The 17,428-nt window shown below is 48.1% G+C and overlaps 2 protein-coding genes across 3 annotated transcripts in view; both read right to left on the minus strand.

The window, feature by feature from the left end:
• Positions 1-17,428, minus strand: part of CTNNBL1 (catenin beta like 1) — a 90,916-nt gene that overhangs the window by 50,454 nt on the left and 23,034 nt on the right. For both annotated transcript variants that reach the window (XM_083360868.1, XM_083360867.1), the window contains exons 5-9: positions 10,160-10,255; positions 5,306-5,399; positions 3,936-4,027; positions 3,039-3,111; positions 2,311-2,369 (exon numbers count right to left, since the gene is read on the minus strand). In XM_083360868.1, the coding sequence (XP_083216994.1) occupies positions 2,311-2,369; positions 3,039-3,111; positions 3,936-4,027; positions 5,306-5,399; positions 10,160-10,255 (414 nt within the window). The remainder of the gene's footprint in view (positions 1-2,310; positions 2,370-3,038; positions 3,112-3,935; positions 4,028-5,305; positions 5,400-10,159; positions 10,256-17,428) is intronic.
• Positions 1-17,428, minus strand: part of LOC310639353 (kunitz/BPTI-like toxin) — a 210,302-nt gene that overhangs the window by 35,375 nt on the left and 157,499 nt on the right. The window lies entirely within an intron of this gene.

Raw genomic sequence — 17,428 nt, forward strand, 5'->3', positions numbered from 1 at the left:
CAGGGGCTCCTGAGCTCACACAAAGTGCACGGCAGGGGCCAGGGGGGCACCCAAGAGACAGGCAGGCCCTCTGCCCGGGCCCAGAGGGCTCGTCACGGAATCAAAGGGAAGCCAGAAAGGGCAAGGCTGGGTCAGGGGACGGCTTCAAACAGGGCGGCTTCTGATAGAAGGGGGCGCTGCGCAGGTAGTCCTCGCTTTACGACCTCAACCGGGAGCGGAATTTCCGCTGCTGAGCAATGGCGGTTCTTTAAGGGAGTCGCCTCTAACAGGACGATGATCTTTTGTTAGCCGATTCTCTGTGAATCCAAAGGCCGTTAAGCGAATCCGGCGTCCCCTTACAGACTTTTATTATTTTTTCATATATATTTTTTTAGAAAGTTTTATTTGATTTTATAGGATTAGGGACAAAATGGGGTCAGGATTAGGGTTAGGGTTTAGGCTGGGGTTGGGGTCAAGGCAGGGCTAGGGTCAGCATTGGGGTTATCCCTCAGTAACATTTTCAATATTTAGCAAACAGAATATTGTCTGGGTACGTATGTTTAAATAACAATAATTAATATAGTAATAGATAACAGTAGTAAATATGATTGGCTATCATAAACAGTATTAATTAATCAACCCATAACATTCTTCTTACTAGTATGTATTCAAAGTTAAACATCACATTCCTTTCTCCCTAATTCGTTTTTCTAGCCGTTGATAAAAGTTATCGCATCTTCTAAAGTAAACTTGAGTCTTCTTTCTCTTTAAACCCTAAAGTCAATCTACCCATTCCTGCACATTCTAGAATTTTCTTAATTAATACTTCTTCAGTTGGCAGGTGTTCATTTTTCCAATATTGGGCAAATACAATTCTTGCTGCTGTTAATACCTGTAACATTAAGTATCCGCTCTGCTTTTTTTCATTTTGAAATGTATTTGCCACCCGTCTGGTATTCAACAACCCCGGGTGGCGTACAGCGTTAATAGAACATACAGAAGGCAGGTCAACAAGTTGCATATAGATGCAGCAGTGGATTAAACATTTTTTTGGGGAGGGCTTGTTTCGCAAGGGGTGTATTAATCAGTATTCAAACTAGAGGGGATGATATATGTACGTGTGGGTGTGTTTTTTTTAATGAACCTTTTTAATGCTTTCATTGTTTTGCATGGTTGTTTTGAGGTTTTTTTTTGAGTTCTGTATTTTGCATTTTAACTTTGCTTTGAATAAACTAAGAACGTATCTTTAAAAAAGACGAAAGCATTAAAAAAACACACACACACCTTAAAATCAACCATCAGAGAAACACTTTGGTGTTCAGGAGGGAAGGTCAGAAACGCTGCAACCAGCGTCCATACACGGTGGGGGCTGTCAAGCGCCCGAATTCTGATCACGTCAAAACCGGTCACAAGTCACATTTTTCAGGGCTGTTGCAACCTCAAAAGGTTGACAAACAAATGGTCTCAAGTCAAGGACTTACTAGGTCCTTGTGGTCTTGATTTATAAAGCGGCACCAGCAGTTCACATGATTCTGATCCTGTGCCTCTCTTTGCAGTCCTTGGTTGCATAAACAGAGGGACAGAATCAAAGCCACCTGAAGCGTTAGTACCGCTGTGTAAAGCCTTAGTAAGGCCGCACCTGGAATCCTGCATCCAGTTTCGATCGCCACATTACAACAAAGATGCTGAGACCTTGGCAAAAGTGGAGAGAAGAGCAACTAAGATGATTAAAGGCCTGGAGTCTAAAACGTACAAAGAACGGTTGCAGGATTTGGGTACGGCTCGTTCTAGAGACAAGAAGGACTGGGGGAGACATGACAGCAGCATTCCAGTATTTGAGGGGCTGCCCCAAAGAAGAGGGGGTCAAGCTATTCTCCAAAGCACCAGAGGGCAGGACAAGAAACAATGGATGGAAACTCATCAAGGAGAGAAGCAACCTGGAATTAAGGAGAAACTTCCTGACTGGGAGGACAATTAACCAGTGGAACAGAAGTTGCCTTCCGATGTTGTGGGTGCTCCATCACTGGAGGTCTTCAAGAGGAGACTGGACAGCTATTTGTCCAGAAAGGTATAGGGTCTCCTTCTTGAGCAGAGGGTTGGACTAGATGACCTCCGAAGTCCCTCCCAGTTCTGTTTGGATTGACGGGACCCGTGAATGCTCTTTCAGGATCTTCTCAAGGACTCCCCACCAGGGTCTCAAAGCCATCTGGGCTTCAGCTTCGATTCTCCGCCTGCCGCCCCTGCTCGTCTCCCCTCAGCTAAGCGTTGCCCACCCACCTTCCTTCTCTCGGGCCCCTCCCAGGGCAACACAGCGGGCAACAAACTACTCACCGACAGTTGCTGAAGGAGCACGTCAATCCCATCCAGCTCTCCAAGCATCTCCCGGTTGTCTGCAGGAAGGAGGGGAGGTGGCAAAAGTCAGATGTCAATGCCACTCACATCGGATGTTTTTGCACTGACAACAAATGGGAGATGTAGCCATTTTCTTCCTTTCGCTTTTAGAGTTAGATGTTGCTGGGAGGGGGGGATGTGAATGAGAGTCCAGCTAGACATAACAACACTAAACTTGGCGTGAGAATCAAGGTTACTGAGCCCAGAGCTGATAAAGAATTGGAGGGCTGGAGAGCTGGAGGCCAAGCCCCCGCTTGGAGCTAATTGGGGAATGTGATTTAGGACTGTTCACTGGAGGAGGGAATTGTGCTTTGATACTAGGTGCTCAGGGGAGGGGAAATCAGTCCTTGGCTTCGATTGTGTTAGTGCCGATGCTATGCTACTCGAATAAAGATTCTCTAAGGTCAACAATGCCTCGAAGTTCTTTCGAAGAGTTCCCTCTGTTCCCTCTGTCGGAAGCTTGACATCAGATCTGGCTGCCCCCTCCCTGGGCAAAGGAGAGGAGGGGGCCAAGGTCAACTCTGACAGCTACCTCCCATCTCAATCTCAGCCCCTAAAATCCAGAAGACTGAGCAGAGCGCCCAGGGCAAGGAGAGAAGGGGGGGAAGGGCATTGGGGGCACAGAGGGCCCCCCCAACGGCCTGGGGAAGGGCATGTTCAGGGCTCACCGTCCGTGTTCTGGAGGAGGATGGCCAACACCTCGCTGCAGTAGAGCTTGTTGGCATCAAAAGGCATCTTAGCCTGCAAGGGGGAGAAAAGCAGAGAAGCCAGTCATCTAGCATCCTTCCCATGGCAAATGAAGGCCGGTCTTGGGAGGGGGTCAAGGTGATGGGAGTTGTAGTCCTCAGGCTCGCATGAGTCGTCCCGGGTCAGAGCGTGCAGCGTCCTGTCGCGTGCGACAACACAGAAGCAGACACAGCACAAAGTGGTTTGTAGCGAATGGCGGTTTATCTACAATATCTACAATGCTATACACGTGCCACCAGGAACAATACAGACACACGTGCTACAAGCAGAATCCAACAACACAGCAAATACAGCAGGAAAGGGGAAAAAATGGGGGGGAAAAGACCCACCAGTAGAGCCTCCTCCCCCCCCCTTTTTTTACACAGGCTCTTAAAGAGACAACAGGCAGACTCATCACGGCCTCAGCTGGTCAGCTCTTAAATCAGGGGTCTTCAAACTTGGCAACTTTAAGACTTGTGGACTTCAACTTTTACTCTCTTGTAATCCCTTCCTCTGCAATCTCTCTGCTCTTATAGGGTGGGAGGAAAAATACAGGCATAGCTGGCTGAGGAATTCTGGGAGTTGAAGTCCACAAGTCTTAAAGCTGCCAAGTTTGAAGACTACTGTCTTAAGTCAGCACCTTGATATCCTGGCTAATTTTTCTTCAGTTCACTAGCAATAGTAGAAAACAGAATTGGGTTCAAAGGGACATTGGAGGTTTTCTATCTAGTCTAACACTCAACACGGCTGGCTCAGGAATTCTGGGAAATGAAGCCCACAGGTCTTAAAGCCAGCCCAGTTGCCCACCCTGCCTGAGCGACAAGCAGGTCAACGCTCACCTTCAACCTCTTGAGGAGCCACTGCATGAGGCCCTGCTGAGCAGCATCCGCACACATCTCTGGCCGAAACTCCGCCATGTTCTCAATGATAGCTTTGAGAAGAGAAAGATTCAGAGGGGAAGAGAGAGTGGAGAAGACACAGTCAGCTCTAAACTTCCAGAGATTTCATAACGTATCTCAACAGTCTTCCCAACCCAGCAGTCTTCAACATTCTCTAAGACAAGGCTCTTCAAACCTGGCCCTTTTATGACTGGTGGACTTCAACTCCCAGAATAACCTCAGCCAGTCACGCGTGGGAGTTGAAGTCCACCAGTCATAAAAGGGCCACGTTTGAAGAGCCCTGCTCTAAGACAATCTTTCTCAGCCTTGGCGACTTTTAACAGCGTGGACGTCAGCTCCCAGAATTCCCCCAAACAGCCACGTTTGGCTGGGAAATTCTGGGAGTTGAAGTCCACGTGCTTAAAAGTTGCCAAGGTTGAGAATCACTGCTCTAAGAGATGGTGGTTCTTTGGCCAGGATTGATGAGGGGTAGGTCATGGCCCTGAGAGGCCCAGGTTGCTGGAGGTGGTCTGAGGGTTCCCCTCCCATATTAAAAGCTCTTGTCCATACTCTTGTCTGGACTATGAGTCATGGCAACTGGATGTCCGGACAATTCTACTGGAGGATTGAGAATCTTCACTGACATGGAGATTTTTAAGAAGAGAGTGGACAACCATTTGTCTGAAATGGTAGAGGGTTGGACTAGAAGACCTCCAAGGGTCCCTCCCAACTATTCTATTCTATTCTATTCTATTCTATTCTATTCTGTTCTGTTCTGTTCTGTTCTATTCTATTCTAATTTTATTCTATTCTGTAATTCTATTCTATTATTCTATTCTATTCTATTCTATTCTATTCTATTCTATTCTATTCTATTCTATTCTATTCTATTCTTTCCTAATTCTATTCTATTCTATTCTAATTTCCACACCCATCTCATTTTTTTTGCCTTATTGTCTACAAATATTGTCCATTCATAAATAGTGCAAAGGAACACAACGAGAATGTACGATAACCAAAAACATCTTTCTGGTTATCCTACCGATATATTCTCGCTGCGTTCTTTTGCAGTGCTTATATAAATGGGTAACATTTATGGACAATAAGAGATGCCTCCTGATGCCAACAGACTCTTCTGCAGCCAGGTGCTGGCCATCCTCCTCCAGAACGTGGGATGGTGAACCCTGATGGGCGTATAGCACAGAGCCGGGGGTGGGGGAAGGGGGGACTTTAGAATCGATTCAGCAGCCATCTCCAGTGTGAAGTCTTAGGAAGGTGGGGGCAGATCTGACCCCCTTACCTCCTCCCCCTCCAACGGGCACCCAACTTACCCAGCGTATTATGAACGCCGTCCGCCTCTTCCTTGACGCTTTCGTCCAGCCGCTCGAGATTCTGCACCAACAACGCCACCACCTGCCCCTCCACCTGGGCCAAGAAGAGGGACAGAGAAAGGGCAGGTTCAGGGCAAGCGGGCTGGAGGAGGGCAGGTCAACCTAAGGCCCGTGCGCCGGCCGAAGGCAAGAAAGCAAACGTAGCAGAAATGAATGGCACCACTGAGGGATGCTTTGATCAGTACACTGGCCTTTCGCTCACTGCTTTTTGCTCTGTAACTCTCCTGGTCAACCTGTTCTCCGAAGCACCCGAGGGCAGGACAAGAAGGAGCAGGTGGAGGATCATTAAAGAGAGGTCCAAGAACTAAGGAGTAATTAGCACCACTTTACAATGCCTTGATAAGCTGACCCTTGTAAACTGCATCCAGTTTTCATCGGCACAATATAAAAAAGAGGTTGAGACTCTGGAAAGAGTGTAGGGAAGAGCGACAAAGATGATCAGGGGAGTGGAGGCTAAAACATATGAAGAACGGTTGTAGGAATTGGGTTTGTCTAGTTTCATGAAGAGAAGGACCACGGGTGACAGGATAGCAGTCTTCCAGTATCTCAGGGGCTGCCCCAAAGAAGAGGGAGTCAAGCTCTTCTCTGAAGCGCCTGAAGGCAGGACAAGAAGAAACGGATGGAAACTCATCAAGGAGAGAAGCAACCTGGAACTAAGGAGAAACTTCCTGACAGTGAGAACAATTAACCAGTGGAACAAGCTGCCTCCAGAAGCTGTGAATGCTCCAACATTATATATAAAACAAAAATAATAAAAAAACACCAATATGCAACCATAAAAATAACAATAGCTGTTTACCACCCAGAGCCACTGATTGGAGACAGGCAGTTATACAAATTAATTAATCAATTAAATTGGGAGCAAAGATTGTGTGAAAACCAAATCAGGCAGAGGAGCAAGTTGACTTGATGCAGGCAACGCCTTCGCCTCTGTTGAGAAATAGAAAGAATTTGGTCTGCCAAGCCCGCGGGAAGCCCTTTGTGCTGCCTTCAGCTAGCAATTTATCGACCATCCGGGGGAAAAAGGTCAGCTGGACGGCTGCCCACAGCGATAGCAGAAAAGGAAATGCTTTGCCACAGCATCTGCTAATGGGACAAGCACCATGAGCTTTGCTGTCCAGCAGAAATGCCACCTCCCAGTGGCATTTAAAGCAGGAATCTGATTTAAAAGATCAGAATATAGAATTAACAGAGTTGGAAGGGGCCTTGGAGGTCTTCTAGTCCAACCCCCTGCTCAAGCAGGAGACCCTACACCATTCAGGACAAATGGCTGTCCAGCCTCTTCTTGAAAACCTCCAGTGATTAAGTACATACAACCTCTGAAGGGAAGTCCTTCCACTGGTTAATTGTTCTCCTTGTCAGGAAGTTTCTCTTTAATTCCAGGTTGCTTCTCTCCTTGGTTAGTTTCCACCCGTCGTTTCTTGTCTTCTGGTGCTTTGGAGAATAACGTGACCCCCTCCTCTTTGGGGCAGCCCCTCAAATACTGGAATATCTGCTATCATGTCCCCCCATAGTCCTTCTTTTCTCTAGACTAGCCAAACCCAGATCCCTTTGGGAGATGGATAAGAAGGAGCAGAGTCCTTGGGGACACAAAGGAAAAAAATGACACATGGACAAGAGAATTTGGACCGGAACCCATGAAACCCCCTCCCCAAATCCCATCAAGAGCTACCAGACCTGTCAACCACAAAGACAACAGGAGCTGCCAGTCCTGTCAATCAACAAAGCTAGGAGCTTTGGGGGATAAAAGGGACCCTGAAGCCCCCACTTTTAGAGCCTGTTTGGATCCAGACCCGGAGACTTCCATTCCCCTGGCCGCCTAGTGAAGGAGGTGGGTGGGTGTGCCTGTGTGTGTGTGTGTGTGTGTGTGTGTGTGTGTGTGTGCGTGCACACCCGAGAAAGAGCAAATGTAAGTTGTCACCAGCAAAGTGTTGCTGTTCCTTTAAATCCATCCGGTCTCCGGGTCTTCCAAAGAACCGGTTGTGGTTCCCCGCTGGGAGTTTGTGTGCAGGCAAGGCACACAAGCCACACACTGCAGCCCGTGTAACACTGGCCCAGCTGGGCTTCTGGGAGGTCCAAAAGGGGAGATGTGGAAGAGCAGAGAAGAATCCCGGCTGAGAAAGGAGAGCTGAAGGGGAAGGAAATATTCGGGCTGATCAAAAGGGGCTTCAGGACTGATTAAACAGATAAACAAGCAAGGAAAGAGAGCTGGGAGAGGGGAGGACAGGCCAGCTTGCAAGCTTCAAGGTGGGAGTGATTCTTGATATGCTCACTTGGCACTACCCTCCCCGGGGCTGGCAAGGCCTTCCCACGGCCTCTGGGCTCCCTCACCGCCTTCAGCTTCCAAGCAGAACCGCGGCAGGGATGAAACCACCTGGCCATTTGGGTGTGCAAAGGAAGGGACGTTTCAGCCCTAAGGCAGCTCACAGAAAGAACACAAAGCGGGCCCAGGAAGCCTCCAGCAACTTGCCTGCAGGTCAGCCACCGTCGGCCCCGTCCAGTGGCTCAAAAGCCTCTCGGTGCCCCGTTACGGTCACCTTCACGTCCAGCCCTCCGAGCAACCCGTTCTGCTTTCCGGCACCCAAGAGGAAAGCGCAAAGGAGGGGTCCCTGGTCCAGCCCTCGCTCTCAGACTGTGAGCCTCGGCATCTCCAGGCACAAAAACGAGAAGCGAGCGGCTGCAGAGGCGGCCAGGCTGCCCAGGGCATCCTTGCATCTGGGTGCTTTTTCCAAAGGCAACTGGACTTCCTTTGCTTTGCTTGAAGCGGTTTCGCTTCTCACCCAAGAAGCGTCTTCGGTTCTGTCTGAATGGGGGAGGACGGGAGGATTTATATTCCTTGCAGTCATCTGGTCATTTGCGCTCTTTCTGGGAGTCATTTGAGGCCCCTTGGAGGTTTACCTGAGCCCTGGGCAAACACCCCCGTGCGCTATTCGGGTGACCCCGGGGGCACAGATGAGCCTCCCAATGGCCTCAACGACTCTCAGAAAGAATGCAAACGACCAGCTGTCTGCAAGGAGTATGAATCCTTCCGTTTTCCACCCTTCAGGCAGAACTGACGAAGCTGCTTGGATGGGAAGTGAAACGTCCTCAAGGAAAAACAAGGTCCAAGTGCCTTTTGGAAAAGCACCTGACCTGAATCAATGAGAATCGCCACAGACATCCCTTTTGGGTCGGCACGATGTAAAAAAGATGTTGAGACTCTGGAAAGAGTGCAGAGAAGAGCAACGAAGAGGATTAGGGGACTGGAGGCTAAAACATATAGGGAACGGTTGCTGGAATTGGGTATGTCTAGTTTAATGAAGAGAAGGGTGAGGGGTGACATGATAGCAGCCTTCCAATATCTCAGGGGCTGCCCCAAAGAAGAGGGAGTCAAGCTATTCTCCAAAGCGCCTGAAGGCAGGAGAAGAAGCAACGGATGGAGACTCACCAAGGAGAGAAGCAACCTAGAACTAAGGAGAAACTTCCTGACAGTGAGAACAATTAATCAGTGGAACTTTTGCTTCTGGAAGTTGAAGGTGCCCCAACACTGAACATTTTTAAGAAGACACTGGACAACCATTTGCCTGGAATAGTATAAGGCAGGGGGTCTTCAAACTTGGCCCTTTTATGACTTGTGGACTTCAACTCCCAGGATTGAGGAATTCTGGGAGTTGAAATCCACAAGTCATAAAAGGGCCAAGTTTGAAGACCCCTGGTATACGGTCTCCTGCTTGAACAGGAGGTTTGACTAGAAGACCTCCAAGGTCCCTTCTGTTATGGTTATTCGCTTCTCGCGTGCAGGAACTGCGAAGGCCACGGGTGGCACATCAGAAAGGCCCCTTGGGGTGCATCAATGGGCTGAGCCTCCATTCTTCAAAGCAGCGGCCTCTATGGAGCAGCCCTTAAGGGAGCCGCAGGGTGTTCTGGCCAGACATCATCCCCGCCCCCAAAAAAGCCTGGAAGAATAATTAGCTTTCCAAATTGTAGAGAGGAAATTGCCCACTCGGCAGGCTGGCCGAGAGGATCCATTCAGCCGACTATCCAGCCCGGCGGGCCAGTGCGTTTCTCCCCATTTGATCACAGTAGAGCGAGCCTCGGCGGGGCCTGAATCATCCTGGCAATCTGGGCTCCGACGGAGAGAGTAATTATTTCCATCAAAGAATGGAAAACGGTTCGGCGGGCAGACAGGACCCCTCTCGCTCCCAGCGAAGAATAAAATGCGCTCAGAAGTCTGCTATTGTCAGTGACCGGGAAGAAAAGAGCCGAGACGAAAAGGCCTTTCTCCGGGTTTACTGCTTCCACCTGACGGAGATTTGGGAGGCTTCACCTGCCGCGTTTCTCTTCTGCGGCCAAGCAGCCTTCAGGGCGCCCGTCATTAACCTCTGGAAGGGAAGGCAGCTGCACAGCCAGTGCTGAACAGGGTCACCTGGGAACACCTGCAGCTCCGAGCTGAGCTGTGGAGGCCCTGCCGCTCTCTGAGTTACCCTGCTTCCTGGCGGGTCTTTCATCGGCCAGGCATGGAGAGGAGGAGGAGGAGGAGGAGGAGGAGGAGGAGGAGGAGGAGGAGGAGGAAGAGAAGAAAAAAAGGAGAAAGGGGAAGGAGGACTGTGGGGTCCTTGGTGCGTTCTGACCTTGTGAGTTTCCTCGCAGAGGTTTCACGGCCCAACTAGGGGCCCCCACGAGTGCTAGGAACACTCCTCCACCAGGCTCAGGACTCCTCCCAAAGACCTGGCCTGGCCTCCACACAGGATCTGGATTTGCTTCTAAGGCCTCTACTCCCACCCCAGCCCACCACGGCCACCAGGGGCTACTCACCAAGGCATCTATGAGGACCTCGGCTCCTTCCTCGCTTTCATGCAGGGTGTCGATATCTGTGAGCTCCTGCAGAAGATCCACCACCGCAATGGCGACATGTAGGAAAGGGTTAAGGCAAACCAAGGCAATTCGCATGGCTGACGGGGAAATTCTGGGACTTGAAGTCCACTAGACTTAAGAGTTCCCAAGTATGGACATCCCTGGTCTAGGGTCAAGGGTCAGGAGTCCCACTGCAGGTCGAACACAAGACTTAAGTCCGTAAGTCTTAAAGCTGCCAATGTTGGACACTGTGGGTCAAGGGTCAAGATTCCCAATGGAGGTTGGACACAAGACCTTTCTCCCCAAGTCTTACAGTGGCCAAGGTTTAGGGCCGCCATTCCCATTTCCTAGTGGCTTGCTCTCTTGCTAGTAAGGCCACACCTGGAATACTGCAACCAATTTTGGTCACCAGATCACAAAAAAGATGTTGGAGAGTTTGGGAAAAATTCAGAAGAGCAACTAAGATGATCAAAGGCCTGGAGACCAAAACATACAAAGGACAACTGCGAGACTTGGGTTTAGCTAGTCTAAAGAAAAGAAGGAACAGGGGAGGCATGATAGCAGCATTCCGGTATCTGAGGGGCTGCCACAAAGAAGAGGAGGGGGTCACGTTATTCCCCAAAGCACCAGAGGGAAGGACAAGAAACAATGGATGGAATCTGATCAAGGAGAGAAGCAACCTGGAATTAAGGAGAAACTGCCTGACAGTGAGCACAATTAATCAGTGGAACGGAAGCTGCCTTCAGAGGTTGTGGGTGCTCCATCACTGGAGGTTTTTAAGAAGAGATTGGACAGTCACTTGTCTGAAATGGTATATGTTCTCCTACTTGAGCAGGGGGCTGGACTAGAAGACCTCCAAGGTCCCTTCCAGCTCTATTCTATTCTATTCTATTCTATTCTATTCTATTCTATTCTATTCTATTCTATTCTATTCTATTCTATTCTACAATCTGTTTATTCTATTCTATTCTATTACATTACACTATATTCTATTCTATTATCTGTTCTATTCTATTCTATTTTATTGTTCTATTCTAATTCTATTCTATTCTATTCCATTCTAGTATAAATCTATTCTATTCTATTACATTACTCTACTATTCTATTCTATTCTATTCTATTCTATTGTATCGTTATTCTGTTCTATTGTTATTGTTATTCTATTATATTTGTTATTCTGTTCTATTCTACTCTTATCCTATTCTACAATCTGTTAATTCTATTCTATTACATTATTCTATATTCTATTCTATTATCTATTCTATTCTATTTTTATTCTGTTCTATTCTAAATCTATTCTATTCTATTCTAGTATAAATCTATTCTATTCTATTACATTACATCACTCTACTATTCTATTCTATTCTATTCTATTCTATTCTATTCTATTCTATTCTATTCTATTCTATTCTATTCTATCGTTATTCTGTTCTATTCCATTGTTATTCTGTTCTGTTCTATTCTATTCTATTGTTATTCTCTTCTCTTCTCTTCTTTAGGGGTCCCCAACCCCTGGGCCACGGCATGCCAGCAACCAGTCCGCACAAACAAGCCCCATCCACGGGATGCATGCAGCACACAAAACCACGCGCCCTCCGGTCTTCGGAAAAAACCTCTGTCCACGAAACCGGTCCCTGGTGCCCAAAAGGTTGGGGGCCTCTGCTTTAAAGACACCTCAGGCCCCCAACATCAACAACCCAGTTTGTTCTTCATCGCCAAGGGTTCAGAAGACCTGCCAAGGACCTGTCTGACAAGCTTTGATGTCCAAACGCATCCGGGATGTCCTTGTGCAAACACGCTGCTCACCTGAACTCGCTTCCCTCATCTTTTGATCCTCTTTCTTGCCTGTGGTGTGCGGTTTTGAACTGAATTTTAGGAACAAAGGGAAAACGAAGGGTTCCCCCCCCTTTCCTTACTTCCAAGAGTGATTTACAGATGAAAATGGCGGGTTCAAGACTCCAGGGAGAGATGTGTCCTCGGGGAATCTCGATGCTATATGTCAAAACTCTTAAGCATGCCCCGTAAATTGATATGCCAATGGTGAGACATGCAAGGTTTTTTTTTTCCTGAATAGCAATCGTTCGCTCACCGTTTATCCTTGGCGTTTCAAACTGTAGCCCGAAGGGAGGGAACAGAATAAATTTCCTGGTAGACAGCAGGTTTCAGATCAAACAGAAATGCTGCTCTCCACTCAGCTTGGAAAGATAAAGTAGGACAAGAGAAGGAGGGCTGTTCATCGGGAGTCAGAAGCGGTGGCTGCTCCATCACTGGAGTTTTTTGGGGGGAAAAACTGGGCAGCCCCTTGTCCGTCGTGGTCTAGGCTTTCCTGCTTGAGCAGGGGGCTGGACTAGAACAGGGGTCCCCAAACTCCAGTCCGTGGACTGGTAGTGGGCTGCAGCGTGCCAGCAACCGGTCCACACAAACGAGCAAAGCCCCATCCGTAGGATGCAGGCAGCACACAGAACCACCTACTCTCTGGCCTGTGGATCACCATTTCCTCATGGAACCGGTCCCTGGTGCCCAAAAGGTTGGGGACCTCTGGAGTAGAAGACCTCCAAGCTCCCTTCCAGCTCTGTTGTTGTGACTGATCTCTCGTCATCTCTCGTTTCCGGTCCAGGCTTGGTCCCACGGACCTCTGCTCCCAGGGACTGGCCCAGATTGGATTCTTGGCTATCAAGGCACATCCAGGCAACAGAATAACAGAGTTGGAAGGGACCTTGGGGGGGGGGTGTCTTCTAGTCCATCCCCTTGCTCAAGCAGGACAAAGGGCTGTCCAACCTCTCCTTAAAAGCCTCCAGTGTTGGAGCACCCACGACTTCTGAAGGCAAGTGGTTCCACTGGTTGATTGTCCTAACTGTCAGGAAATTCCTCCTTAGTTCCAGGTTGCTTCTCTCCTTGGTTAGTTTCCATCTGTTGCTTCTTCTCCTGCCTTTGGGCGCTTTGGAGAAGAGGTGGACCCTCCCCTTCTTTGTGGCAGCCCCTCAAATACTGGAATATTGCCATTATGTCACCCCCCCTAGGCCATCTTTTATCTAGACTAGCTATGCCCAGTTCCTGCAAGTATTCCTCGTAGAATTTAGTCTCCAGATCCATTCATTATCTTTGCAGTAGCCGTCTGGTGTTTTATGCAGGGTACAGAATAATAGAGTGGGAAGGGCCCTTGGAGGTCTTCTAGTCCAACCCTATGCTCAAGTAGGAAGCCCTGTACCATTTCAGACAAATGCTGCCCAATTTCTGCTTAAAATCCTCCACAACATCTGGAAGCCAGCCTTTCCACTGATTGTCCTCACCACCAGGAAGTTTCTCCTTAGTTCCAGGTTGCTTCTCTCCTTGGTGAGTTTCCATCCGTTGTTTCTTGTCCTGCCTTCAGGTGCTTTGGAGAATAGCTTGAACCCCCCCCCCTTCTTTGGGGCAGCCCCTGAGATGTTGGAAGACTGCTATCGTGTCACCCCCTGGTCCTTCTCTTCCTTAAACTAGACATGGATGCTGATGGATGGGCTCAAGTTCTCAGCCCTTGCTAATTGAAACTATTATTGGTGCATTATCTTTTGCTTGCATCTTCTTTCACCTTCCGCAGAGGAGCCTGCCAGCCCACTAACTTTGCTTACAGAGATTTTATCCACTGTGTGCTGTCGGGGTATTACCTTTAATCAAACAGGAGCTGCTTTGCATTCCCTTCAGGCCTTTTCCTTCTCCAAATCCCAGGCACAGCTCCCGAGGGAAGGAGACCTCCTCTGGCTGCGTCACAGCCGTCTCCCTTGCACGCCGCTCCGGAGGGGGGCCTTTGCGCAAGCTCTGTGCCAGAGCTTCATGTTTTGCCTCCTAATATTTTGGCAACTTCCTGCAAAGGCTCCTTCCCCCAGGACTGCAAGGCCAGCCCAGATTCCACTTTGATGCAGAATGAGCCCAGCAGCAAAAACAGGAGGGAGCCACAAAAAGCCTGACAAGCCCAAAGTGACAGAGCTGGAAGGGACCTTGGAGGTCCTCTAGTCTAACCCCCTGGTCAAGCAGAAGGCCTTATATCCTTTCAGACAAATGGTTGTCCAGTCTCTTTTGAAAAGCCTCCAGTGTTGGAGCACCCACAGCTTCTGGAAGGAAGTTGTTCCACTGATTAACTGTTCTCACTGTTCTCACTCCAGGTCGCTTCTCTCCTGAATTAGCTTCCATCCATTGCTTCTTGTCCTGCCTTCAGGCGCTTTGGAAAATGCCTTGAACTCCTCTTCTTTGTGGCAGCCCCCCAAATACTGGCACACTGCTATCATGTCCCGTACCCAAGTCCTTCTTTCATTAAACTAGACACCCCCAAATCCTGAAGCTTAGAATAGAATAGTTTGAAGGGACCTTGGAGGTCTTCTAGTCCAGCCCCCTGCTCCAGCAGGAAACCGGCGTATACCATTTCAGACAAGTGGCTGTCCAGTCTCTTCTTAAAAGCCTCCAGGGATGAAGCACCCACAACTTCTGGAGGCAAGCTGTTCCACTGGTTAATTGTCCTCACTGTCAGGAAGTTTCTCCTTAGTTCCAGGTTGCTTCTCTCCTTCGTGAGTTTCCATCCATTGTTTCTTGTCCTGCCTTCAGGTGCTTTGGAGAATGCCTTGATCTCCTCTTCTTTGTGGCAGCCCCTCAAATACTGGAACGTTGCTATCATGTCCACCCTAGTCCTCCTTTTCTCTATAGACTGGCCATTCCCAAATCCCGCAGCCGTTCTTCGTATGTTTTAGTCTCCAGGCCTCGGATCATCTTAATTGCTCTTCTCTGCCCTCTTTCCAGAGTCTCAAGATCTTTTTTATATTGTGGTGACCAAAGCTGGATGCAGCATTCCAAGTGTGGCCTTATCAAGTGGTACTACGGTCAACGTTTATTATCGTCCCGGACTCGGCTTCTCACGTCTGTAGGGGACAGAACCGGCCGTATTTTGTCTTCTTCACGGCTGTCACCAGCAAGACCTCCATCATTTATGCCCCTTCGCCTGACTGGCCCATGCAAGTCAACCTTTTAACAAATGAGACGGTGCTGAGGCTGCCGAAGCCTTCAGAAAAACCTCGGGGAAAAGAACTGTCAAGGCCACAGAGCTGCTTACGCAGAGGAAATATTTCTAGATAAATTTACTTTGGGTCTGCTGCTGCTGCTTTTTTATAAAAGTGAAGGGGGAGGTTTTGCAGAAATCAGCACTGCTTCGTTGAAGCTCAAATCCACAAAGGCAGGCACCTCTCTCTCCGAAATGGAGGCCCAGTTGGCTTCAGCTTGATGATGATGATGATGGTGGTGGTGTGATATTATCCATTCAGTCGGGTTCGACTCTTGCTGATTCCATGGGCCCCTTCTCTCCATAGCTTCCGATTTGAGTTGTTCTATGCCAGGACTTCTATGTTCTATGCCTTGTGGACTTCAACTCCCAGAATTCCTCAGCCAGCATGGCTCAGCTTGGAAACCTCTCCCTTTCCCCTCAGCATGGCTGGCTCAGGAATTCTGGGAGTTGAAGTCCACGAGTCATAAAAGAGCCGAGGTTGCCTACCCGTCCTAGAACATGAGGCAGCATGAGGGAACTATGGCCCCTTCGTGACTCGTGGACTTCAACTCCCAGAATTCCTCAGCCACATGGGGGAAACTTTGGCCCTTTCATGACTTGTGGACTTCTATGCACTGGCTGGTGTCGACTCTGGGGGCGTCCAGCCACTGTGTTCTTTGACAGCCCGGTTTCCTTTTACTGCTAAGTCTTCCCAACATAATCGCTTTCTCCAAGAAATTCCTCCACATGACATGGTCAAAATAAGCAACATGCAGTTTTGTGATTTTGCCTTTCCAGTCCACACGTCTGGTGTTATGCATTCCATACTTGCTTGTGTCAGCCTCCAGCTTGAGAATCCAAATGAAAGTCCAGGTTAGAATAGAATAGAGCTGGAGGGGACCTTGGAGGTCTTCTAGTCCAGCCCCCTGCTTAAGCAGGAGAACCTATACCGTCTCAGACAGATGATTGTCCAGTCTCTTCTTAAAAACCTCCAGTGATGGAGCGCCCATGACTTCTGGTGGCAAGCTGTTCCACTGGTTAATTGTCCTCACTGTCAGGAAGCTTCTCCTTAATTCCAGGTTGCTTCTCTCTTTGATCAGTTTCTAACCGTTATTTCTCGCCCTGCCCTCTGGGGCTTTGGTGAATAACGTGACCCCCTCTTCCTTGTGGCAGCCCCTCAAATACTAGAATCCTGCTATCATGTCTCCCCTATTTCTTATTTTTCTGTTTACTGAATACACGGCATAATAATGTTGAAGCAAAACTAACTCTGAGGTTCCCAGACACGAGTTCACAGAATTAAATCATAATTTCTCCAGCCAAACCCCCACCCTATCATGTAGTCCATGTAAACAATTTCACTTTGTTATGGGAACCGTCTGCTTCCTCTCAGCACCTGCTGTGGTGTCCTTGGAAGGGTTTCAGGCTCTCACAGTCTTCAGCGGAATCGTAGCGGTTTCGCTTCTCCATCTAACCCATTGTAAAGCAACACCTCCCCATCCCCCTTTCCTCTAACGCAGGGGCATTCAAATTTGGCCCTTCTGGATTTCAACTCCCAGAATTCCTCAGACAGTATGGGAGAAACTTTGGCCCCTTCATGACTTATGGACTTCTGACTTGTGGTGTGAAATTATTCTCCAGAGCAGCAGAAGGCAGGACAAGAAGCAACAGATGGAAACTCATCAAGGAGAGAAGAAGCAACCTAGAATTAAGGAGAAACTTCCTGACAGTGAGGACAATTAACTAGTGGAACAGCTTGCCTCCAGATGTTGTGGGGCTCCATCCCTGGAGGTTTTTAGAAGAGACCGAAGAGTCACTTGTCTGAAATCCTATAGGTTCTCCTGCTTGAGGAGGGGGCTGGACTAGAAGACCTCCAAGGTCCCTTCCAGCTCTATTCTATTCTGTTCTGTTCTGTTCTATTCTATTCTGTTGTTGTTCTGTTCTGTTATTATTCTATTCTATTCTGTTATTATTCTATTCTTTTCTATTATTATTCTATTCTATTTGTTATTGTTCTATTCTATTATTATCCTATCCTATCCATTTTCTATTCTATTCTATTCTGTAATTCTATTCTATTCTATTATTATTCTATTCTATTCTGTTATTGTTCTATTCTATTATTATCCTATCTTATTCCATTCCATATTTTCTATTCTATTCTGTTCTATTGTATTATTCTATTCTATTTGTTATTGTTCTATTCTATTATTATCCTATCCTAT

Source organism: Vipera ursinii (assembly GCF_947247035.1).
Source record: "Vipera ursinii genome assembly, chromosome: 3".
In the NCBI taxonomy this organism is placed as follows: domain Eukaryota; kingdom Metazoa; phylum Chordata; class Lepidosauria; order Squamata; family Viperidae; genus Vipera; species Vipera ursinii.